Source organism: Trichoderma gamsii (assembly GCF_001481775.2).
Source record: "Trichoderma gamsii strain T6085 chromosome Unknown Scaffold_4.2, whole genome shotgun sequence".
Classification (NCBI taxonomy): domain Eukaryota; kingdom Fungi; phylum Ascomycota; class Sordariomycetes; order Hypocreales; family Hypocreaceae; genus Trichoderma; species Trichoderma gamsii.
Window position 1 is genome coordinate 2443 of NW_020171341.1, and position 25850 is coordinate 28292.

The following is a 25850-nucleotide window of genomic DNA, read 5'->3' on the forward strand; positions in this document are numbered from 1 at the left end:
CAAAAAAAAAAAAAAAAAAAAAAAAAACCCCTCGGCGATGCTCCGTAGCGATACCCGGTTTTAGTGCAATCTGTCTGAAACAGCATCTCTCTCTTCCCTCTTTCGCTCTCGTCGTTTTTCTCGTTTTCCCTAGTACAGTGCTTAGCTTTCCCGAAAAGTAAGAAACCCAGGAGAGATCACGGAGAAAGTCGTCCGCAGTTTTATCTCATACAAGGAAAGTTACTAGTAGCTTTGCTAAGCGGTTTACGAAGAGCCAGATGCAGACAAGAGAACCAGGTACCGCTCCCCTGACTTGTAACACCGAGGCACGACAGACTTCCTCAATCAGTACACTCAAGTACGAGTACAGAAGCCCAAAACAAAAAAGAAAAGAAAAAATTCCTCCTTAAGGGGCTCTCTGGGCCGCCCGCAAAGCATAAATGCTTACCCGGGCCATGACGCCCAAAGGGTCTGGCGTTCAGGGGTGTACATCAAAAAGCCCCGAGGCATTGCATGCATCGTGTCCATAACGGGCGTCGTTTGCAACCCAATCCAAGTTTCCGCTTCTGAGCTCTGCCTCATTTATCCAACATCAATTTAATTGAGATGGAATAATGTCCAATTCCGTTCAAACAAGTATATATGTATATTGCCCACAAGCGGTAATATATATACAAAAGGGGAAGAGGTTTAAAAAAAAAACTCTCTTCTCCACCAACTCTGTGATCATCATGGGGCAGCCCAGGCACTACTGCCAGGTACGCCCGTCTAATGCAGAATACAAAGCTTACCATGTAAAGCACACAATAGGTATTGTGTATTACTCTAATGCTAGCTGTATGATAATACTACCTAATAGCATTGAGCAATTACGAGTACCTCTAGAGAAATCAAGAGATAGGATACAATCACTTACAAACTATTCGCACCCTGGCAACCTGGCTCTTGACACTTGGCTCCTGCTTGGCATCACATCCCTGCGCACGCAAAGCTGCCGCGTCCAAAATATTACAGGACCTCGCATCTTCCGAAACGCTGCTCCTCTCCTCTCCTCTCTCGTCACATCGCCGTTACCATATCGTGCTGCCCCCCTTGTCCTGCACTGATTCAGCATCCCTACCTGTGCGATATATCGAGATAGGCAATGCATGTGCCTCCTTGTCCGTAGACACCGCCACTTACTGCTACAGCAACACCACCAAATGCTGCTGCTACCACATGCCAGCAAACGTCGACTACCAGTACCACTGCTGCTGCCACCCACAATGGCTCCAGCCCTGCTCGGAATCCGGATGGGCCTTACGCGGCTGCGCCGATATCATATGACCGATCGCTCAAGTGGCCTCTGTTTCGGGCCCGATGCCCGTTCTTGCGAGGCCCTTTTCACGACAGTAAGCAGGGCTGCTGAGCTTGTACCATCCCCATGGGTCATCTGTTTCATCTACTTTGGACGTGCCCGTGATTGGCAACCCGGAAGCCCCTGTACAACCAACCGTCGTCGTTTGCGCTCGCGTTTCTCACTGCCTAAGTCGTAAAAGTAAGCTCCGATGACGAGAACATGAACTTGTTCCAATGGACCCAACAGCCTTTTATTTCGCTTGTTCACAGATGCCTCGTCAAAAATATCAACACTAGTAAATCCTGCTTTGTGCTGCCATGCAAAACAAACCCAGTAAAACATCCTGTGCATGCCACCGCCGTTAAGTGCTGCTGAAACTGCATCCTTGCTCAGCTAGGGCAATGTGGTAATTGCTCCTGATTCAACCTTTTTTTCCCGCTCTCTTCTTCCATCCCTTCTTCGCCCCTGCATACATACACACATAATCCTACCAATACACTTTTCTAACCATGCAATTCAAAAGATTTCCAGTCCACGCCACCCATTGTAACAATAAAAGAAGAAACGGAAAAAAAAAATGGAATAAGAAAAGAATAAGAAGAAAGACAACGCCCATGCCTTGCAAGTCTCCAAAAGGAAACTTATGTTATACGACAGCCGTTCTAGTCTTTGAAACGTCATGCTCGACCCGGCTCATTCATGCTCCAGTGGTAGTTGTAGAAGTTCGAAAGGATTCCTGCGAGGATGGTGCCTGACGTATGCAAAATCAAATATACAGTAAAAGCCGATCGAAGCCAAACCGGCCGGCTATGATCGTAGAACGGAAAAAAGAGTTAAAAGGGCTTAGAAAAAAAAGCGAAGAAATATGCTGTAGGGCCGTTCAAGATGCCATAGAGAGTAAGAGAGAGGTCTCAAAACGGCGCCGCAGCCGTTTACTCCGTGGCTTTAGTGGATGTCACTAGCCAGTCATCCGAAAGTATCCTGGGAGTTGTCATCCGTAGGATTCAATCCGACTCGAATCATTCCTTCATTCACACACTCCTAGCACCTCATGGTCGAGACCTCGGGTCGGCTTCTCCTTGGGGTAGAGGCAGCTCTCCACCCCTCTCGCCAGGTCTTTGGTCTCCTGGCCCCCTGGCGCGTGGCATCGGCGCCGGTGGCTCAAGCCGTGGTGGTTGAGGACCTTGCCTTGGCAGTCCGCCAGAGTCGTCAGGCTCGCGGGATAGCAGCGAGGAAACTGATTGTTTTGCGCTTCTTGATTCCTCTCTCTCTCGTGGCGTGGGGCCCCATGAAGGAGCTTGCGTTGGGGTTCTTGCTCGGGGTCGATCTGGATCTTCGCTATACATCTGATTTGAGGGCCGATACCATGATACGTCGCTCCGTTGACGTTTATGCGACCTTCGGCTGGGTGATGCGGGATTGGAAGAGCTGGCTTGCGCAAAGGGTGGAGGCGATCGGAATCGGTCTTCGCTTGGAGCTCTTGGTACCTGCTGAGACATTCCTCCAGTCGTTTTTCGCTTTTTCTGAGCCTCCCCTATTGACAACGGCACACATCCAAGTTAGCTTTTAAAGAGAGTCTCGTTTTCTCTTGAATTTTGACGAACCAGAGGGTGATCCCGGCCGGTTCGAGCTGCTCCCGCTCTGCGTTGCCGGCGGCTGCCAGTGATGAAAGTAGATTGATGGGCTCGTATCGTGCTGAGATGACTGTGACGGCGTGTGCGAATGCCCTTGATGAGCTTGATAAGGTGGCATCACGGGAGGCGGTCCTTGTCCTGGGGGTTGAGGAGGATTTCCCATGCCTGCCGTGCTTGATACCACTCCCATCGGTCGTCCAATAACACCTGAGACGGTCTGCCCTCTTGGCCTCGTTGGCGAACCTGGATATTGTGCATATCCGACAGTTCCCTGGACTGGGGTCACCTGCGCTGGAGAAGTGGCATACACTACTCCATGACCAGGAACCATGGGCTCTCTTGGGTGATCTGGCGAGTGCGGCCTCTGTGGTGGAAGTAGCTGGGGGTGGTGGCTTTGGGCCGGAGCCATGAACTGCTGTGCCCATTCAAGAGCGGCCTGGGGGAGCGTTCCCCCGCTTCCCATACCAGCAAAGACCAAAGGGACAATGGGAGGCGGGATACCGCCGTTCAGAGAAGCTCGCAGAATATCCATTTCAATCCTCCTCTGCTCTAGACGTAAAGTCTCTTGTCTAGTCTTCTCTTCTTCCTGCCTCGTCTTCTCCTCTTCCGTTTTGGCCTGAAGCCAAGTCTTCATAGATTCTTCAGCTCCTTGCCATTGTTGCGGCGGCGGAGGCAGGCCAGCTGAAGGTGAAGGCCATGGTTGTTGCGCCTGGTGGGAGGACGGTGCCAGCGGTGGTGGAGGAGGTGGTTGAGAATGATGTGGCGGCGGCGGCGGAGGGCCAACGGAGGAAGGCTGCTGTGGGGGTAGAGTCATGGCTGCCGGCGGAGGCAGACCACGATGAGAAGTAGACATGGGCTGGACCGGGCTGTTTTGAGAGACAAGATACGGTTTGAAAGAAGGATCTTGGTGGTTCAAGGGAGGAGAGGGTCGGGAGGTGGAGGGCGGAGTTGGCAAATCATGGACGGACTTGTAGCCGTATGTCGTCGATTGCTGCTTGATGGTGAGCATCATCACATATGCCGTGAGTTACAAGAGTGTATGCATGTGTTTAAGTAGGCATTTGAAGGCAGTAAAAAAAGAGCCTGGGGCAGGGCATGCAAGAATCAAATATTTGTAACCGTCAAAGTCATAAACGAGAGTACGAGCAGGGAAGACTGGGTTATAAAAGCTGGGGGCGAAAGCAAGGGATAGAGAATCAAGAGTAGACGAAGAGGAAAGAGCAGGAAGACGGGAAGCTGTGGAGGCGTACGCAGTGGATATATTACTTTTTGTGTTATATGTCGAAGCGTGGGCTGGATGGAGGTGACGACTAGCTCAAGAGTAGCTGTGGCTGTCGGCTGGGGCAGAACGTTCGAGGATAAGCTAACTACCCTTATTGGGAGTAGTTGTGGTGTCAACAGAGCCTGTATACTCAGTACAGGTAAGAAGGCAGATAGAGTGAGGGCTGAAGAAACCCTGTCGGGCACATGCAGGCTATCCATATCAGAGATTGAGGTCCGTCCACTCCTTGCGTGTACGAAGTACATACAGTACACTACCCGTACAGGTAGTGTTTCCTAGAATGGAGACAGAGTACCGCGGGACGGAGTTGGCCAACGAGGGGCTCGCGCAGGGGGGGGCTGCCAACGGTCAAAAAGTAAAGGCAAGACAGTCAGAAACTGGACAGCGCCAGGACCTGAGAGCACCGGCAAGACTAGCAGGAGTGAACAGCGACAAGGGCCGGAGCGGGCACCGTGCCACTGTGGAGAAGGCGTGTAGTCGATTCCACTAGTGAGAGGATGTGTGCACGTATCAGAGTATATGATCTGATTAGGGAATCGATGGGACGTCGACTAACAGGGTGAGGAGGGAGGGCGTGTCGTTTCAGAAAGGGAGTGTGAGAAAGTAGGGCGGGGGGGGTCGAAAAAATAAAAATCTCAGCCAAGCTTGATGAACTGGCGGGAAACAGAGTAGAGATGGACGTGGAGGGAATTAGATGGAGCCAAATAGAAGAAGGGACGAAAATGTAGGTAGAAGAAGGGAGAAGAAAAGGAAATAGTAAATACCACAAACTGCAGCGCAGAGGACTCTCTCTCTCTCTGATCCTCCTTAACACTTGGAAAAGCTCAAGTCAGTAGCGGCACACTACCCAGGTGATGATGATGGTCGAACAAGCTGATGAATGGCGAGGAAATCACACAACGGCATCGAGACAAGACAAGACAAGACAAACCCATGACGGAGGAGGATGAATAGCAATCATAACATACCTAATAGACACTATCGACCATGTGGCAAAGGGCAGAGATAGCAATTGTCATGGCAACAGAAAGAACCGAGAGATGGTGTCTGTCGAATGCGGGGGATTGGTTATACCGATGTTTACGTGTAGGGTCTGTAAGACGCATAACTGTAAGCCGTCAAGGCAGACGAGAAGATGCCAACGAATCGGCTGGATGAGGCACTAGATGGGAGAAACAAAGTTAACCAAGTGGGCAAGAAGCGAACCTTCCAACAGCATGTCCCTTGATAAGACTAGTTTGAAAAGAAAAACACTCCCATTGGAGAGCTAGGCAGACAGGATGGAAGGCAGGCAGGCAAAGGCAGGGAGCGTTGCAGCTCCAGGATCTTTGTGTGCCTGTGAGCGGCTGCTGCAGCTGCGCGTCTGGGGAGATGAGCAGGAATACCTAGTACATGGCGATAGAGGGGCTACTCAATATGCGAGTGCCCTGCGTGCTGCGGTAGGGAATACACGGCTTTGCGTGGCTACGCCATATTGGGCTTCGGAAGTGCTCCGTGCTGTGAAGCAAAAAGGCTGTGCTGCGTGTGCTGGAAGACAGCTCGGGAGGCAAATGGGCGACGTCTCGCGCCCGATCCAATCGACGTGGGCGTGGCCTTTGCTTGTCTGTGGCTACCACGAGCATGGGGCGCCTTGGAGTTGCAAAAGATTTGTCCGCCATGCTTGTGCTACCTGGACGGAGACTCAAGGGAGCAGCAGATCTCCTGGCTCCGTCTTACTCGCCCACTAGAGCTGCCTTCTGGAGCTACCCTCTGCCCGGATGAGGCAGATGTCGCGCTTGCGAGAGCCACAGGGCTCTAAGAGTGGAGGAAGAGAGGGGTTGGTGGCGGCTTGGCTGGGCCATTTTCGCTTGCTGCTGCTATAACTCTTGTTTATTAGCTGAGCTCGCGGGTGCAAGATACGGCGACTTGCCTCTTTGCTTAGGCTGAATGGCTTACCTATTGAGGTTCTGGCCTTGCCGTGTCTTGACTAGGACCAGGTCGGTTCAGGGCCGGCTCTCGTCTCGAGATGGAGGCGCCATAGTACCGTGCATATGTACGCTGTAAGTAGCTACATTCTGGCTGGGCCGGCTCTCCGTGCATCGAGGTACTCGGCATCTGTGGCCGTGCGGTGGATGGATGCATGTGCGCGCGTATGCACACCGTGTTTGTTGTTTTCTTGTTGTTTTTGTTGATGTTTGATGCTGTCGTGTACTGTACGAGGTACGACTGCTGTTGTCGTCGTCGCTGTCACGTTATCGCCATGTCTCCGGTGGGACTTTCTCCAACGTCTTTAAGCTTGCAATTTCGATCTCGCTTCGTTATCGATACGACTAGCAGTGACGTCTTTTTGTCTCTCCCCAGCATTTGGCAATTGTAGAATGTGCCAGTGCTCTGTACACATTTACATTTGTATTTATTATTTCCTCATTCTCTCATCCTCATCTTACCAACAGAACAGCACGCTGATCTTCTCGTGCGCCGGACTATACCCCAAAGCACTTGCTCACTTGGCTACTGGTATTTGAATAAACGTGGGATACGAATGCCCAGATAACACCAAGAGGGTGTATGGGGCGCCGCAGAGCTACCGGGTTCTGCATAGAACATTGCTTCTAACGCCAAGTATAGGTAGCGGGATACTGGGACACAATATGTCTAGACTCGTCTAGATGCGTAGTAGAGTGTATGCGACATTCTTCTACGCTCCAGGTCAGCAGGTAGCACCTCCTACCACTTTCGTTGAATCTACCAAAACTGCTCAGCCCTCTAGTGGACAATCATCCTCCCAAGAAACGCGACATAGAATGCTAATGCCACAATTTCTGGCTGCTGCGGACAACAATAGCTCTGATTTCTATCGACAATTTACTGGCCTTCCGCATTGTGGCGGGGTTGCAATGGCTTTCGCAAGCTGGGGGCAAAAGCAGACAGCATGGATGCCATTGGGTTGGTTGCAAGGTAGGGCTGTTGTGGATGCCGGGTTTGTAGACTACTGCGTCTGCCAGGGAGGCAAAAGGCCGATCCGACTAGGAAGCGGCGACGGAAGTGCGAACAAAAAGCGACTGACTCATTAATGGGGAATTAAATCACGACCTTGTGAGTGTGGCTTGCTGTCCGCTTTTACACCCCCCTCTACTTACATACTTGTATCTATTGCAGAACGACTGACTGCCACTCGTAAGTTTTACCCAAAGAGAGGACCTCCTTGTGGAGAGGGTTAGATTTCTTTATGATGCAGCATCGATGCTCTAGACTTTCCCCATTGAGCTGAGTTGGACCATGGGCAAGCCAAGCCTTGTTAATGCAGAACCAGTTGTCGACGTGGGCCGGCTCTGGGCGGCTGAAAAGACAGCTTGATGCTGACCTGTCACCGCCTTCGGCTCCGCCAAACACGCAAAGCCAAAACTGGATATGCTTGTTTAGAGAAGGTGAAGACGAGAATGCACAACTAGGTACCCCGAACGTATACCTATATGCAGGATAAGAAACAGTCTAAAATAACGACAAGTCAGGGTTAGCAACGAATATGGGGAGTCAGGCCGTGTGTGGGCTACTACACATACTAGTATTACTAGTAATAGTAGTATTTTGAGCAGATCGACTTATCCATATGGAAGCACGGAATAGTATCAGGACCAGGTTAGTGTTCTTCTCGTACAAGTTCGGACATTGTATGAACAGTGTTCCCACTTCCTCCTCTACGTTTTGCCGATGCAACAGCTATAGTAGTACTACGTACGAATGGCGGTGGCTGATAACATGCTGATACCCTTGTACGACAGTGTTTATCTTTAAAAAGGCGTTGATGATACGAACGAATCTGGTGCATCTGCCGCGAGATGTCATCCCCGCGCGCAAGAATTACCCACCGGCGGGCCGACAAACAGATGCCAGATGTGATACACACTGGTCGCTCTTTAAACAGGGAATCAAAAAACCGCCTCTACGAGTGCCTCTCCTACAGTACCTAGCCAGATGTTCAGATACTATCCTACTAGTATCACTAGGTAGTGCTACTACCGCTAGTAGCACGCAGCAGTCATGACATGCTTGAAGATGCGCGGCTAGTCGTTTCTTAGCATCTCCTTGCAGAGACCGCTAAAATAGCAGAAGTTGTTGAGATGCGGGCTCGCAGCGCGAGACAGGCATAGAGAGCGCAGACGACTGCCTGCCTGTACAAACATTCTTTGTACATGCCCACAAGCTCATATTAACACAAGCTTCTAGCACGCAAGCGTATCTACAACTTATGCACGTGTAGGGAGGCCAGATATACGGGGGGCAGAAGCAAACAGGTATGGAGACAAAAGTACGGAGTACGGAGGCAGCGGGCGGAGCAGATACTGTATAGAAACAACAACTCGAGCCGATCCATGTAGGACTCGACCGGGGTGACACATCTCAAACGGACGGTCTCATCCAGTAATAATCCGGTGCTATCGTGGATGCCAGTAGCAGCCGTCGCACCGTTTATTGCTTTCAAGATGCTCTTTGTTGTTTGTGTGCTTCGTACACGTACGTTCAAATGCACACAATCACAATATGCTCACATCAGAGAAGTCCGCAAAACGCTAGCTGTACCTCTTTGCTTTAACTAGCAGGCGGCACAACTGCTACAGTATAAGGCACGCCGCGCGTTTATGTAATCCGCTGGGTTCTCTTTTCGCCCGGGCCAGGGTCAGAGTTCCGTTAAGACCAATCTCGAGCCTCCAGCTTCCGAGCAAATGCGCGCGGATGGACGACCCGATCTGCACGTCTAACGGAGTGGGAGTGAACGACCTTGTTTATGAGGGGCTCCCAAGCCTCGCCAGAACTACTTAGCAGCTTTCCGTGCGTCTGCCTGCATGCATGGATGCATAATAAGGCCATTGATACATATAGGTAGCACTGCGTACGAGCATTCCCATCCAGGATACGCCTCCTTTCGACCCAAAACAAAGCTCTCACATGTACCACTACAGGCACTGAGGTTGCTGGCCGCATGGGACGATGTTCTGCCGCTATACTCGCGCACCTACTTTTATCAGACTGGTACTTTGGCGTCTCCATCTCCAAGTATGGATACGGCCTCCCTGCTTGCGCTAGCACGCGGTCCTCAGCTCTCATCGGCCTTCTATTTTAAAACGTCGAGTAATCTGCACATGCCCATCCCACTTCCAAGTAACTTGGGCCGCATCTACGGCCGCGCCATGAGCCGTCTCTGATCCAAGACAAGCCAGACGTCGTCCGCCGCACCGATGATGAGAGAGATACGAAGCAGTCAGCCGGGGAAAATAAACCGAAAAGCCGCACTAAACTCGTTGCACCCTTGTGAGCCGAGGAGGCGGCGGCGTGTCTTAGACCCTTCCTTTTCCGATTCAGCTTTGTGCTACTGCCATCTACTTGGAACCAGTGAAATTCCAGGGCGCTACTTGCGTGTGTTCCCTGCTAAACTTTTGGTGTGTGTCCTTTGAGGACTCTACTGCACTTATATGGTATGTGCCTTAATAACACAAAATGGTGTGCGAGGGGAGAGGGCAGGCATGCGAGCATGACCAAGCCGCGTAGCATTTCCATTTCGAGAGGGAACAACAAGAGGGTAAACTGAAAGCCCTCAATACAACGACTCCTCGCTTAGCTTTGCCAAGTCATGGTACTAACGCTGCTATTTGTCTCCAGCATTGCTGCTTTATGTTTTATGCTACCGGTGTATAAGTGAGTCTCGACCACGAATACTTCGCACATTACCTCCTCTCCACTGCTAAAACGTCTCCTATTGCGGTTCTAATACTACTGCTAGCACCTGCAGCGATATTATCGCCATGGTACCACTGCTAGTAGTAGTACCATGAAGTAACGCATCTGCAGCTTGCATTAGGATGCTTGGCTGCGCGATCCAATGAGATTCCTCAGACGGCATCTTTCAAACCTCAGAGTTTCGGCAGACCCCACTGCGATTTAGCTTTTTTCCGCAGTCGGCATTTTCCGTGCTAAGAAGAGACGATGAACATGTGGCAAAGCATGGAGACAAGTCATTGTTACCGCATTCATCTGCATTTCCTCGTCCAGGCTAGGCCGCTCTATCTGTTGCAAAACAGGAGCATCCTATCTGCTGTTTACCAGAACTAGCCAAGTACTGTACGTGTACTCAAACACTAGGCATGGTACGATACAGCACCCATCCAATGACGCTTGGAGGAATGGCCTGTAGCTGGCCTAGTCGTTCACATCCCGCTTTGATCGCTACGACTTTTGCTCTGGAGAATAGGTCCCCACCGGCGGTAAATAAAGCTGTAACCATTCGTCGCAGTTCGCAGTTTCGTGCGAATACAAGGCCGCTCGCAATAGCCGAGTACTGCTCCGCAGCAGCCACGGGCGACGGTGACCTTGTCCTTCCCCACCCGGCAGGTACCCTGTTGCAAGATATACGACAGCAACTCAGTACATGCAAGGTACTTTGGTAATGGAGGCTGCCAACAAACGCTAGATGTTCATTGGCTACTGCGGCTCCCACATGCCGTCAACCTCTCAGTGCAGGAACGATGTAATGGTGCTACGTCCGGTTCCGTCATGGCCCTCCAAAGCAAGCACATGCTTTGAATTGAGCTTCTTGCTCCTTTATAGTTCCAGCCGGAGGCATGTCAGTCCTGAATCTGGACTCAGCAAGGCAGCAAAGCATCCTGTAGGGGGACCTTGTTGTGGATACGAAATAGGCGTGGGTTGATACAGCCGCTCGTATCCCAAAACCAGCGGTTTTCTCGATCAACACCCTCTTCCTTACCGGGCCAAGACGTCTAATCCAGGTTGGATTGATTAGTGCTGTCGAGAGGATACAAGCCGTTTTTAATTAGTCGACCCATTGCTACAGTGGAGAAACAAACAGTACCATGCTCTCTTCTTGTGGTTCAAATAAGAAGGCGTGTGGATTGACCACAAGTATGGCTAAGAATATCATCGCCATGGAAGCCAAGTAGCTAAAGGCTTGCCCAGCCACCCCTACTTACACAGCCTGACTCTAGGCTCTATAGCTTGACATAGACGACTGGCTCCCTTTTGCCGAAACTGGGACGAAACGGTTTCACAAAGGGCGAAAATAGTTGTCTTGTGGCACTTCGCCTTCGCGCTCCTGCGGCTCGGCCTCGCTGCATTCGTGACTAGCTCTGTCCGAGCTTCTGACTGTTTACGCTCTCGGCAGCCATGATCGAGATCAGGATCCCTTTAGTTCCTCAGCACAACCTAAACAATCTCAAGCTAGCATCGAGCCTCTCCCATCACGCCACCAGACTTGATAGACTTCAACCCTGCCGGAAGTAGCCCGCGGGCCTCGATCTAGGTTAGACAACCATGGTTTTCTCTTCTCAGGCAGCGACTCTGTGCTCATCTCAATATTAACCCGCCATATCTTAGCTCTCCGTGAGGCTCAGAATCCTCCTAGCTTTGATGGCTGCATAACTGCTAGTGCCGTTATGTTGGCATAAGATCATCTCATCTCAGCAAATGCCGGCATAATGCCGCACGTGGCTCTAGAAGCCATGTATGAATGGGTCAACCACAGGCAATAGACTATGACTAGAAAGTCTTTTTTGTTTCATAGTATCAACAGGTACTGGCAGCACACAAGAACTCGCTCATTCCGAGCATGTTCCTAGGTAATAGATATCCATCGCAGCCCCCCTCAGCCGTACCAAACTTGGCAACGCTATTCAGATACTATTACTAGGCCTTCAGCTAGGTAGTAGTTCTATATCAAGTTTCCACATTACCATTCCACTGGGAATTGGGCTTTTGGCGCCGGTAACCGCCAGTCGCCCTCGGGCCAGCGGCCATGGCGGCAGATAGGCAACAAGCCAGCCAATGGAACATGGCCTCTGTTGCCTTCTTCGAAGCTTGTGTTGGCCCAGTGGCGAGTTTATCCCCATTCCCCGATTCCTTGCCATTGAGTGTTCCAACTGAACTCAGCCCGGAGCTTATTGCAAAGGCCACCGTTATTTCGGGCGTGGACCAACAGCCTGTGCTAGTAGACACAGCAGTTGCTTCATAAGGACGTGCTGCAGGATAAGCGGAAACGGGACGAGGTTGCTCACATTGAGAAGCGGCAGGCTACTCTCCCCGCATTCGCCACACCCTCAGGTTGAATAGACTTTTTCCTTCATCCTCAACTTCATTGTCTTGGAGCCCTCTAAAGCTTGAATGAACAGGAAGCAGAAAGTAAGCCAAGCAAGCCACGTACCTTACCGGATTTGAGCGAGTGCTTAAGCAAAGACCCGAACCTACCTTACAATACCGCAATCCACCGTTCAATGGCTGGGTTTCAGTTAAATTAAAGCAGCCATTCCTTCCTTTCTCATTTGTCACTTGAATACAGTTCCATACTAGCACGCTCAGAGAAATGGCCTGATTATCCACGATCCGATTGGATCAGCCTCCAGACGGGATGTGCCCAGAGCAGGCATTGTTGCAGCCAACGTATATCGGATTCGTCGAAAGAATTTTCATTTACCCTGGGCCGCTGCCCCGAATAGGACAAAGTCCATTTCTTCTCTGCCCTTGGACTACCTACTTGGGTATATGGGCCACCAACCTCAGCTCCGGTCCGCAAAGCCAAGACAAACAGCGGGTGCGCTGGGTTCGCTATTATGACGCTGTTGGCCGCTACACATCAGGCTTGACGGCACACAGCATAGAAAGGCGTGTTTTGTTTCGTCTTACTAGTGTCACCACAGATCTTTCCTGCATGATTGGCAAATGCAAACGGGATTTTTTTTGCAGCGTTTTGATACTACGCCAATATCATGACTGCATATATACCCAGCTATGTGGACCCACCCCGAAGTCTTTAGCTTCTGTGACTTCTGCAACTTGGAAAGCTTCAGCACGAAAGCATTGCTTCTTACAAGCTGGTCTATTTGCATTGCCGGGCCGAACGGAACGGCAACTTAGTAGCCAACAAGCAGGCGGAGCAGTAACCTCAACCAGGGTTTTTCAGCTGTCTGTTACCCCTGGCCCTTACACCCTCAGCTGCAGATAACCGAGATACAATCGTTGCATCGCCGTAACTGTCTTGGGCCTCGCTGAAGAACTTTGGATTTTCTACAGGTACCATTGGACACCCTACGGAAGTCAATTGATGACCAACATGTTCATGACTTGTGGCAGAGCAGTGGATAAGAAACGGAGTCACCGTCAACTAGGTATTCAGTGATAGCTAACCACAACAGCTCTCGCATCTAATCCAACGACAAAATCCTCTTGTGTTGCATAACAATCTTGTTGGCTAGACGGATAGAAACCTGCAGCCACACGCGAAGACCCACACAACGCTAGAGCAGGAAGCGTTGCTAATGGATAATGCTAATAAATACAGCCCAACAGTATTTATTCTTTATTTCCCTCATGGCTAGAGGATGGTAGGGTGCAGCCACAGAGGATCCGTCATCCATAGTTCCTCTCAGTGGAGTAGGTGCCGCCGGGAAAATCTCCCATGTTACGCGTTTTGAGTCGAGGGGATTCGAATCATGGCGCATCGTTGACTCAAACGCCCATGCTGTGGCTGCGAATAACTACTTCATGCAAGCCCTACTCCGTATGCTACGCCAGATACATGTTAGACGCCGGTAGCATTTTCAGGCGCTCTCGCACAGTGGCGTCCAACCACAAATCCGACCCCGAGCAGAAGACAGACTCGGTTCCTGATATTCAGCGGCATATGGGACAAGGTTTTTGCCTACTGTCTCAGCTTTTCTGATCTACGCCCAAAATACCTATCCGGCTGAGTCGGTTTATCCGTTATGGATCTGAGAATACACATGTTAGAATCACGCCCCCTGCCAACCCAGCACCCGTATATTATGACAAACTCTCTTTCAGTTGGCGCAGCAGTATATCGGTCGTCTACCTTTCAAAAGGAAGAGTATACAAAGCAAGTATATTCGCTGGCTATCCCATAATATGATGTAGCCGAGCTGCCGCTATCCTTGTTCTCTGTTGTGGGAGACGACAAATTGCAAGCTATCGTTGCTAATTTCTCCACCACACATAACCGCAGCTCGATAGCCGCTACTGTGCTGCATAGGGCGATGGCTTGCTTCATGGCACATGCAAGTGCGATTTCCGCCTGTGGAACGTTTGCTCCCCCAATGTTTGTCTGGTGGGATGGAGCGCAGCACTTGTTTAGCTGGGAGGCTGGTGAGTGGCATCTCGCACCACCCAGATGCTATATCCCGACAAACTCTATACCATATCCATCTAGTTCGCGCCTTGAGACGTACAAGTAAGGGACTTAGCCCAGCTATAGAACAACAGCTGCATGGCTAACTCGAATAAGCCACATCTCGTTGAGCTTCGCTAACTGCTACTACCACTACTCTACTACTACTAGTAGCTTGGGACCCTCCCCTTGCTCTATGCAGGTCTCTCCTCTCTGCCCTTCGCCACACCAAGGCTATTGGTTCCTAATATATTGGAACGTGGCTTTCAAAGCCTCCTCCCTCGCGTGACGATGCTCCGCTGCTAAATGAAGACGAAACCGGCCCCCCAACCAGTGTATAGCCAGTAGAATGATGTGAGCGAGTATATCGCCTGGCGCGGCGCCCTTCTAGTTTATACACAAGACCATCATCCGCTTTCAAGTAGTTTCTTTTCTCTTTCTTTTATATCCGAAGCGCCGCTCTTATATGCGAGATGGTTGAATCCATCGCCATTTTTGACACGATGCGCCAGATTTGTGATGATCAAACCAGGGACGATGAAGAGAGAAATGGGAAGGGGAACACTAATGCAGAGCTAAACGACGCATTCTTTAACCCTGGCGTCTATCACAGCCTCACTCAGCTATCCATGCAAACAACTATGTAGCCGAAGTTAATATCAATATGATCACCCATCCACTACTGTTTAACCTGTAATCTGTTGCGTGAGATGAGATTTGAAGCGAGATGCAGGGGGCTAATGAAACAAACTCAAAAATGAAAAGGTTCCAAGGTGGTGAAGAAAAGGGAAACTTACACTTTTCTCTTTTCGACAATGGGAAAAAAGAAAAAAAAAAGAAAAGACTTTGAAGGTTTTGTTTAATTTATCAGATTTAATCAATAAGTCGTCCTTGTCGCCTAATGCTAACAAACAAAAGTTTCCCTTCTTTCAGTCATGCAGAGAAGGGGGAGAAAAATGATACAGTTATCTAGTGAATAACGGAAAGAGTAAAAAGACGAAAATGAAGCAAAAACCGCTCACATCCCTTGGCCATGAAAAATGGTCTTGTAAATGAAAAAAAGTCATGCATCCCTATAATAAAAACCACATCGAGGTAGTTTTCTCTTCTTCTCTCTTCCCTTTTGCTGTCCCAATTCCCCCGCAAGATTTGTAAATAGATCTTTCCATAATTTGGGCAAAAGAAACAATCATCTCCCCTACTATTTCCTTAGGTTCAAATTCTGGCATCATGTCGTCCAAAACTTGCATCATTTCATATCGTCCGGCTCTCGTAAAACAAAACCGTACGCGTACTAAAAAGCCACTCCTTTGTCTCTCTCCCCTCTCTTGCGTTCAGTTCCATTCCATTCCATGTCATATCGTGTCGTATAATGACATGTTGACAAAGGACATACTCATGTTGGTTTCCAAAGTACACGCTAGCCTTTGGACACTTGGACTTTAGCATCAACCAGAAAAAGAAAAACGTATATGCCAACGAAAGCGAGAAGCAAAAGAGGCCAAAAGGGATGAGACCAGGAAAAGAGAGAGAAGAAATAAAGAATCAACTAGGTGTGAATGCCGGAAGAGACGAAGCGTATTTTTTGGTCTCGAGTTCCTTAATCACCCAAGCTTTTTGTCCCGGCCCCAACGCCAAAGCAATTCTCGTAGACGCTGAGGAAATACGTCTATAAGCTGCCTGTCTATCCGAATCCGCAGCTGATGTCAAAACGTGGAAAGGAAGAAATAAACGTGTAAGAAAAAAAGGATAAAAATAACATCCTAGAGTTCTTTAATGATTGGCTCCTGGGTGCCATTCTCAAATTTCACCTCAATGGTGCTGTTCTCGCGGCTCTTTGTCAATTTGCGAGGCTGACTCTTTTGCCCCTTTGCAGTGGATCCTCTTCTTGGCCCAGAGTCGGAGTCTTGATCACTAGATGTCCTGCTTGTCGATCCGCTCTTGGTATCTGCTTGACTCGCAACGGAATCGTCACCAAAAGGAGTTTCGAGCTCTTCAACATCAAAGATGGGACTGCCAGGGTGCTGGAACTCTTCCGACTGAGCGCCGTCAAGTAGCGAGTCGCGCAGCGAACCTGATCCGGACCTGAGAGGAACCGGCTTCCGAACGACCGAATCAGAGCTTGTGCTGGATGTATCGCTAGGAAGGGGCTTCCTTGGAGGCGGGGGTAGCTTTGGAACATTCGGTACCACGTCGTTATATCCATTCATAGCAGAACCTGGATACGTGATCGCGTTTGACGGAGACGGAGTGGACAAGGGAGGAACAGAATTTGAATTGCTCATGTACGCGTCCAGCTTCCGTTTAAGCACCTCTGCCCGAACCGGCTTTGCAAGGTAGTCATTCATACCAGCAGCCAGACACTTCTCTCTGTCGCCTTGAATTGCCGATGCTGTCATAGCTATCACCAGGATTTTCCGAACTTCGTCGATTGGGTCGCTTCGAATGAGCTTGGTAGCTTCATATCCATCGAGAATCGGCATTTGGACATCCATAAGGACGATGTGATACGGGATACCTTCTCTAGCCTTTTGTCGAAGGCCTTCAACAGCCTTGAGTCCATTTTCATATGCACTAACACTGGTATAACCCAGGCGCTGTACATATTGGATGGCAATCCTTTGATTAATAGGATTATCTTCCGCCACACAGATACGAATGTCCTCTTTGGGAATCCGCGTAAGATCGAGATACGGGTTCGGAGAGGAAGCTCGGTCCACGAATGAAGAAGTTCTTGTCGAATATCTGTCAATAGGCGGGAGCGCTTGGGATTGGGCATCTCCGGCAGCAACATCTGGCTTGGCTCTTTCAAAGGAGACTGTGAACCAGGCAGTAGTGCCGAGATTCGGTTCACTCTCGAGCTGAATCGTTCCTTGCATCATGATTTCGATGAGTGACTTGCAGATACTCAGTCCAAGTCCACTTCCACCATATTTTCTAGCCGTGCTGGCGTCGGCCTGGCTAAATGGCTGGAATAGCTTCGCCAACTGTTCTTTTGGAATTCCGATTCCTGTATCTCGGACCCAGAATGTCAAAGTTGCCCTCTCCTTAGTCTCCTCGTCCAGCCGGGCGCCAATGGTGATAGATCCGTCCTCAGTGAACTTTAAGCTATTACCAATGAGGTTTCCGAGAACTTGGTGGAGGCGGATTGGGTCGCCGTAGATTAGCATGGATGGCAGATTAATGTCATGAACAATCTTGACGTTCTTTTTGGATGTCTTCTCTCGGTTGCTATAAGAGACTGCTCGAACGACTTCCCTGACCATTTCTTCGGGGTTGAAAGCAATAATATAAAGCTTCATCTTGTCAGCTTCCATCTTGGAAAAGTCAAGTATATCGTTGATAACAGTAAGCAGAAGATCGGCCGAGACCCGGATGGAATCTGCCATTTCAAGCTGGTCTCTGTTCAAGTTGCTGTCCCGTAAAAGTTCCGAATTGCCAATGACTCCGTTTAGAGGCGTCCGCAGCTCGTGTGAGACGTTGGCCAAGAAAATAGACTTGGCTTTGGCTGCTTCTTCGGCCAATTTGACATTGCGCTTCGCCTCTGCCTCTGCGTTCTTTGCCTTTGCCTCTGCCTCGATGGCTTTCTTGAGTGCTCGTTTTTGTACCTCCACCATGGAATGGTTCTCTGCCGAGATCTTCTCAATGTTCTTTATTGACAGGGCATTGGAGTAACTAATGCTGATTTGGTTGACCAAGAGCTGGAGAACGGTTACGTTGCGATCTGTGAATGATCCGGGGACGCCTTCGAGATACAAAACGCCAAGCAGTGGCTTGTTCGCATGGCGTATTGGGATGGCAATGATCGATTTGCTCGTTGGATTCCTTTGTAGCCAAGACTCATTCACGTTGCTAAATCTTTCGTCAGAGACGATATCCGATATGAAGACAGTTTCCATGAAACGTGTACAGTAAAGCACAACATTCTCAGCAATCAGAGGGGTGTCTGTGAGGGGTAGGGCTGGTTTGTGTGCTGAAGCTCCCTTCTCCGGATCACCACTTGCAGCTACACACCAGCCGTCCGATTCCGCATAGACCACAATAGCGGCATTTGTAGCTGAACCACCACATGTCTGCAAAATGACATCGCACATGGTCTTAAGCAGTTCTTCTACCTGTAGCAGTGACGAAATGACCTGCGAAGACTTGAGGATTGCGTGCAAATCGATCATATCGAGAGCAGGGAGCCCACCACCGTCTTCTGTCTGCATGTGCATCGAATTTCTCCAGGCTCCAATCTGCTCTCCCTTTGCCTCTGTCAAGGTGTTGGAAGGAATCTGGGTCAGGACGTCATCTTCTTCACCATCCACAGGGCGATATTGGACTGAAGGTGCGTCGGTGACAAAATCGGTCTGGACACCCATATCCGCAACGCGATGGTTTCGAGTCGGCCCATGCAAGAGAAGGGAGTGCTCTTCCTCAATGGCATGAGCAACACCCGTAGCTGCCACTTGCCTATATAAGCTCAGGGCATCTAGAAGAGCGGCACGGGCAGACCGCCGCGCCCTGCGTCGGATGAAGAAGCCCGCCATGAGGTAGTTGCCGAGAGCTTCTTCCAGAATGAAATCGTGCTCGGCGGCATGGTCCAAAGCCTCTTCGTAGTGTTGAATACAATCACCGTGTTGGCCGGACAGCTCTGCCATTTGTGCTTCCAAAAGTTTTGCCCATGTCAGGTAATTTACATTGGATACCGTTGTCCAATCCGTGATCAGTTTCAAATACCCCTTGAGCCGCTCTGCCAGCTTTTGAGTCTCTTCGGAGAATTCTCCTGGCTGGCTTCGCGGATCTTGAATCTTCCGAAGCAGGTGGCCCGCGAGTGCCAGCCCGTAGAAGAGGACAATCAATCTGGTATTTCGTGATGACCAAATGTCATCGAGATGATCAATACATTTATCTCCAACCTCAATGGCCCGGTCATAATGGCCATATAAGAATAAGACGACGATTTCTAAACTTTCGTAAAACAACATAGGGCGAGTGCTACCTTTGGTCCGTTCCGCCAGTAACCGCTTGTACGATGCACTATTGTGCTCACCGTCGGTCATGACCTCCAAAGGGTTGTGAGCGCGAGTTTTGCCCTGTAGCGCCCGGCAGGCTTGTCTGACAGCAAGGAGCATTACTCCACCTCTGGTGTCACAGGCCCATTTGGTAATCTCTTCGCAGGCTAGCTCACAGAACGTTTCAAGCTCGGAGCAATTCTCGCTCGCAAAGAATTTAATCTGAGCGGCTATGCCATAGCTGTGGATTGTCGACATTCTGTCACCTGCAACAGACGCCAGCTCGATTGCGTCGTCCATCTGGGAGATAGACTGCGGCAGGGAGCAGTGTGCATGCCCAATAAAGCACTGATGTAGCATCTCACCCCGTGCCAGCGAGTAGGCGTCACGGGCCTGAAATAACAGATCCTGGGATATCATGGCCAGTTCTATGGCCAACGGGATCATGTTGAAACGCGACATTGCCACAACAGACAGGTTGAGAAATGCCATACCAGACTGCGGGAAAGAGCCTCGAGAAAGATGGGTATCAAATAAAATCAGGCTAAGATGGTAAAACTGCAGATGATCGGTCCACCAGGCCGCATTGGTAGTCTCGGCAAACACCGCACTGATGGATGCCATGGAGGGGTCACTCGATTTCTTGTGACTGAGAATTGTCTGGCGGTCCGTACTTTGTATCTGGGCCGCAATTTTGTGGAATCTTTCGTCACATTTCTCATACGACGCTTCTTCATCGAGGGAAATGCCGAGTAAAGCCAGAGATTCTTTGAGAGAAGCAAGTGCCGCCGGGGAGTTGCCACTCTGCGCAAATATCCGTGACTGTAAGACATACGCCGGCGCTTTGTCTACCGGATTATTGGCATTGCTCAGGATGATAGACAGAAGATCACCGGCCGAGGTCACTTGGTTCATGTATAGATGGCATTCAGCCGCTCGGAGGTAAAGCTGAATGGTTTCGTCATAAGAGGCATCCTCGACATCGTCAGACCACGGGTTGTCCTGCAAGAGTAAGACCGCCGCATTATAATACTTGACCGCCGTAGGTCGAGCGCCGTTCTCTGTCGCAGCCTGCGCACACTCCATGAGCAGTTTACGAAACTCCCGACGGCAACGTACCCGACGCTTGATTATTTCGACGGCGGTGCAAATATGTGAAGCAGTGCTATCGCGCTGCCTAGCTTCAACCGCGTAGTATTTCAAAAGCGTCTGCGATATGATGAAGTGCATCTTTCGAGCATTACACTCCTTCAAAGCTGAAGACGCTTGAACATAGCGGTCGTGTGCGAAACGAAAGCGGTCATCGGACTCGGTTGGTACAATGATGTAAGACTGAATAGCCGCTTGTAATCCTGCGACAGCTTCCCCTTCGGTGTAGGCGCGCTGGGTGACATTGTCCGGACAAACCATCCCATCGTCTTCATGGTAGTCAAACTCTCCGCTCATAAGTCGGCATAAGAGCTCGAATGAGAATGAGCCTCCCAGGAGAGCCGCCCAAGCAAGTACTGCTCGCGCAGCAGACGGTAACTCGGCTAGTCGATGAGTGATAAAGGCGGTATCTAAAACATCATAATCCTTCTCGCCTTGAAACTGTGCGAATAGTCTATCCATGTCATAGTGCCATTGGCTATCACGGTAGTCATACCAAATACACTTCTTTCTATGGCAGGCGCTAAGCATTTCTCGCATGTAGAACGGGTTGCCGGCTGTCTTGGACTGAATAACTAGAGCAAGTGAGAGAATTTCTTCCCGTGGCCTAGAGAGAGTTGTCGACACATATTGAAGGATATCATCTTCGCTGAGTGGATTGAGCGTAATTCTCGTAACCTGCGGGCGCGCACTGCGAGGGTTATCTAGCAGGCCATCAGCATCTCGTGGGACCGTAAGCAGAGAGGTATAATCACCATCCGATTCCGGGGGCTGCAGCATAGCCCGGAGTTTTGTTATTGAAAGCTCTTCCGGTCTGTACGTTACGATGACAACCATCTTCATCCTGGCGGCTATGATCTGGGAGATGAGCTCAAGAGATTCGTCATCGGCAAAGTGCAAGTCTTCCAGGCAGAAACAAATAAACTTGTGAGCGGTGAAGACCCTGAGTACATCCAGGATGGTGTTGATCAAACGCATGGTTTTGGTTGATGCTCCAGCGCAGAGGTAGTCTTGAGAAGATTGCATTCCATATCCTGCCGCGATTCGCGGTAATGACCCGGGAGATTCTCCAGGAGACGATGTCCTGCGCTTCAGCTGTGGCCGCGAGTCCTTGCGTGAGCCTGAGCTCTGAGATGACGAGATGGGCCGCATGATATTCGCGTCCGGCGGACCAAGGAGAAATTCTGGCAATCCTAGGACCCGGTGCAGCATTGGCCATACTGGACGAATGTATTGCTTTAGGCCCACGTGAAAGGGTGTATTTGTATCCCTTTCACCCCAAACTTGTTTGAATAGTGAAGATAGAAGCTTAAGTAGCGGTCCAAACGGCGTTCTCTTGGCGGTGTCGAATTTGGCCGTCGCGCAGTAGCCATTACGCCGAGCATCAGCCAGGACTGACTGCACGAATAGACTCTTTCCCACACCGCCAACACCTTCCACCATGATGACTTCGCAGTGCCCATGACGTCGAAATTTAGCCGAGCCAAGCTGTCTAGACAGGCTGGACGCACCGATGTCCATCGGGCCACGAGGCCCTTCCACATTTAGGCTCTCGACCATGCTTGAGGAGTCCAGGGAACCCAGAGAAATGGACTGGTGGCGCTCCCATCGCTCCCATGGCCTCGTAAATCTAGGATACATGGCGGCTGTAGACTGGGATGACGAAGTGGTGTCGGTTGACAAGGTCATGGTCTCGGATATGATTGTAGGGAATAAGCTGTTTTTTGTTTGTCGAGTTTCAGATGATATAGTCTGAGCAAACGATCCGCTCCTGCGGTTATGGCCATCAAGAGAGCTGGCACCGCCTTCGCTAGAAATGTCATCAAAGGTCATGATCTCGGTAAGGCTGGCTCCGTCTGAGAACCTGCTGGTAGGGCCCTTGCGTTGAGCGGCATGGCTTTTAGCAACACGGTTAATAACTTTGAGAACGGCGGCTTTCTCCTCCTGCCGGCCAATCATGGAGGTCGGGAGCATGAAGAACGACGACACATCACTTGTTCCGAGTTTGAACTCCTTGAGGGCCTTTGTGTTCCCATCTTCGAGATACTCTTGGACGCAGACTAAATCGTGACGTAGTCCGCTAGCTGAGTGGTAGCGGTCAGCAACGTTTTTAGCCGTGCATTTCTGGATGATCCGCCCGATAACATCTGGTATATCCATCCGTACGGTTGCCACATTGGGGATTCTGCGGCCGAGCACGCTTTGTACAATATCGAGAGCTGAATCTCCCGTGTAGACGGGTTGTTGAGTAAGGAGGCTCCAAAAGACAACGCCGAGCGAGTAAATGTCGGTACGGCTATCAGGCTCGGCGGGCATTCGACCGGTTTGTTCGGGGCTGATATACAGCAGCTTATTCCTGCCTCCCAGTTCTTTGGAGAGTAAAGACCAGCCGGTGCTAGTCAAGCCATGCTCGAAGGACCTGGTGCCAGAACCAAAGGACATGACTCGGACCTTGTTTTCTTCGGCGTTGAAATGGAAAGCATCGCCTCGGATCTCGCCGTGAACCATGCCGCGACTATGGTGGAGGATCTCCAAGCACTGGGCCGCGCCAATGGCGAAATCGAGAAACAGTCGAAGGCTGATGGGGGCTTGAAGCGTTGGTCGGTAGTGGATAGCTCGATATGTATCGCCATCTTTGCGCGCCTCGTAAAAGGCAGGGCCCATGTCTAAGACGTCGAACAGGTGGTTGTGGCCTGGATGTTGGTATATGGCGACGACGATGGCGCCACGGTCGCCGGTCGTCGGGCTCAGCCGAATCAAATCGAGAGGTTTTACGATGTGGTCGCCATTGGGGTCGGCCGTCGTCGAGACGCTTTTGGCGATCTGGAAGGCCCTCTCCTCGCGGAGGGCATGATGGGATACGCGCGCCACGACGGGCTCTTCGATGTACGCTACGTCGGTGGAGGATGGCGAGGCGATGGGATTGGAGTGGGCAGCAGGCAGCGGGGAGGCGGGGGGTTCGCTGCTGTAGCCGAAGCTGTAGCTGGAGAGAGGGCCGCCATGGTCGGAGGGAGTTGGACGACCCGACTGGAGTTTGGATACAGAGCCGGGGTTAGAGGCGTTCTGCGACGAGGTAGAGGGCGGCAGAGTGGGATAGACGTATCGGGTGCCGAAAACATGCCTAGGCAGTGAAGCGAGAGAATTAGAAGTTAGCTCTCTCGATCTGGCTCCTCCACAAGAGCAGCCATCACGGCCATTCTTCTTTTCAGATATAAGATTCCCTTCCTTTCCGATCTCAGGTCGTTCTTATTGCTTTTCTCCTCTTCAAACCATCCACCGCGGGAGAGGGCGACTCACCAGTAGTCATACGACGAGTGGAAGGGCGGCGTCGCTTCGTCCCAAGTATATCCAGCTATCTGTCGGAGGCGTTCAAACAGTCGCGGCGGCGGGGGAGGCGGCGGGTCGAGCACATCGTCGGGCACGAGGGCTGGACCGTCCATGATGGCGCGCGGTCATAGGAGGGAGGCAGAAAAAAGAAAAGAGGAAGCCCCCCCAGCTGGCTGCTCGGCAGAGGGTTGAGGCGGCGGCTTGCACTCAGTTTCCAACGGTCATCCAAGCCCGCACGCAGCGCCCATCGTCGGCCCGGTGGTGGTATCGGTAGGTAGGAGTTACAGTAGGGGTCCTGGCGGCGAGGAGCGCAGCAGCCGATGGATGAGCAGGGCAGCTTGGCTAGCTCTAGGGGTTTGTGACTGATTTTTTTTTTTTTCTTCCCTAGGTTTCCTGGCTGCGTTTCTGCGTTGCCGTGCGGGCACTGCAGAAGTCGGGGTCCTGATGGAGGTTTTGTTAGAACTGGGGCTGCCAATCTGAGTTGCAGCGGACTGGTGGTGCGCTTCTAGCAGTCAGCACAGGCTACTGTCGCCCGGCTTGTGGCTAAACCAGGTGCCTGTCGGAGTACTTGGTGGGCAAGCTTCAGTGACTTCTGCCACCAAATCGCGGATACAGAGCTACCTCCCTCCCACCGGCAATTGCTAGCAGCTTGGTGCTGCGGTGCAAACCTGGCGAGGTACACGCTAAACTGCGCCAGGTACATCGCCCTTCATTCCGCGCTCAGGCTTAGTACTTGCTCGGGGCCTTTTGCGCAGTGCTAGCAGCGAAGGCTGCGCGGCGATATGTACTAAAACGTCAACTTTACAAATCGCCCGAGCTCGTGAAAAGAGGGCGAGCAGCACTCATATCAGCTACAAGCTATGATTTCTTTTCCTTTACGGCGTGATTCTATCTCTCATCCATTCTCTTCTCTTGGTTTTGTAGGAAGCAATGATAATAGCTAAAACATGGCCGTCTCGCTATAATGGGGGCCGAAGCCATGCTTGATAACGCGGCTTGCCGGCCACGGGACGCCATGTTCCACCGCATCAGCATTGATTCCCATCCACCAAATACCAAAGCGGCGGCAGCACGGGAAACGCTGTGCCCCGTTGCGGACTGGCGAACAAGCCCAAAAGACGATGGCGCTAACAGACCGCTTCAAGGGTCTTCCAGGTGTCGTCAGTCCAGCAATTTGATCAATGCTTGGGCCAGCAGCTGAGCAGGGGCAATCTGCCGCCTCTCTGCCTCTGCATCACTGCATTTGCCATGAGAGCAAACCCCGCTGATTGCTGATCCGCTGGCAGAGTGCTAGTGGTGGATGAATTTTACGCCTTTTGGGCTTTCCGTCGTGCTGTACCTTACGTATTGTGATTGTTCAAGGCATGGGTTATTGGGTATGACGCCTCTCTCGCCTGACAGGAAAATAAGGGCTTGGATCCATTATTGAGAGATCTAGCTGCAAGGTGGTGTGGTGCGCGAGCCCACACCACATCATTCTCTTCATCACGCCTGAGGGAAATATGGGAAATGCCAAATACCTTGCCCTGGGTGCTGATCTTCACTTTCCAGGCGCCAGCGTGTCAAAGGGATATGCCCATGTACCCACCCAAACCGAGATACTGATGAACCCAACCAGGTTTTTTTTTTCTCTTTTCATCAGTCACCAACGTCAGAAGCTATCTATCCAGGTACCTATGAAGCATGCCTTGTATAAGTGAAATACCAAGAGATGTTGGAGGCAGCGTGGACTGGGTTTAAGCTCCGCAATGATGTCTTTCCCGGGGACCATAATCCCGCGTAAATATTTTCTCTTTGGTAGACTGACTAAATTTTTTTCTCCTAACTCAACCCAAAGGACATTGGGCCATGTCTGAAAACGGCAATGATGCTACATACCCATACCCTAGAACTGGCCCAAAACGCTTTCGTCAGCTGCTCTTACTCGGACATAAAACCTAATTGCCAGGCTCCTCTTTGGATCGCATTAAACAAAAAA

The 25850-nt window shown here is 50.8% G+C and overlaps 3 protein-coding genes across 3 annotated transcripts; all 3 read right to left on the reverse strand.

Annotated features, from left to right (window-relative positions):
* Window positions 1-2367: 2367 nt before the first annotated feature.
* On the reverse strand, window positions 2368-3961 carry TGAM01_v201478 (hypothetical protein; the record flags this gene model as incomplete). The annotated part of the gene is made up of 2 exons (XM_024548773.1): window positions 2368-2852; window positions 2923-3961. 2 exons carry the CDS (start codon window positions 3959-3961, stop codon window positions 2368-2370), a joined length of 1524 nt encoding a protein of 507 aa, XP_024406384.1.
* Window positions 3962-5619: 1658 nt separating this feature from the next.
* On the reverse strand, window positions 5620-5892 carry TGAM01_v201479 (hypothetical protein; the record flags this gene model as incomplete). Its single annotated transcript, XM_024548774.1, has 1 exon — window positions 5620-5892. One exon carries the CDS (start codon window positions 5890-5892, stop codon window positions 5620-5622), a length of 273 nt encoding a protein of 90 aa, XP_024406385.1.
* Window positions 5893-16162: 10270 nt separating this feature from the next.
* Window positions 16163-23985, reverse strand: TGAM01_v201480 (hsp90-like protein; the record flags this gene model as incomplete). Its single annotated transcript, XM_018806431.1, has 2 exons — window positions 16163-23666; window positions 23843-23985. 2 exons carry the CDS (start codon window positions 23983-23985, stop codon window positions 16163-16165), a joined length of 7647 nt encoding a protein of 2548 aa, XP_018660462.1.
* Between the last annotated feature and the right edge of the window lie 1865 nt (window positions 23986-25850).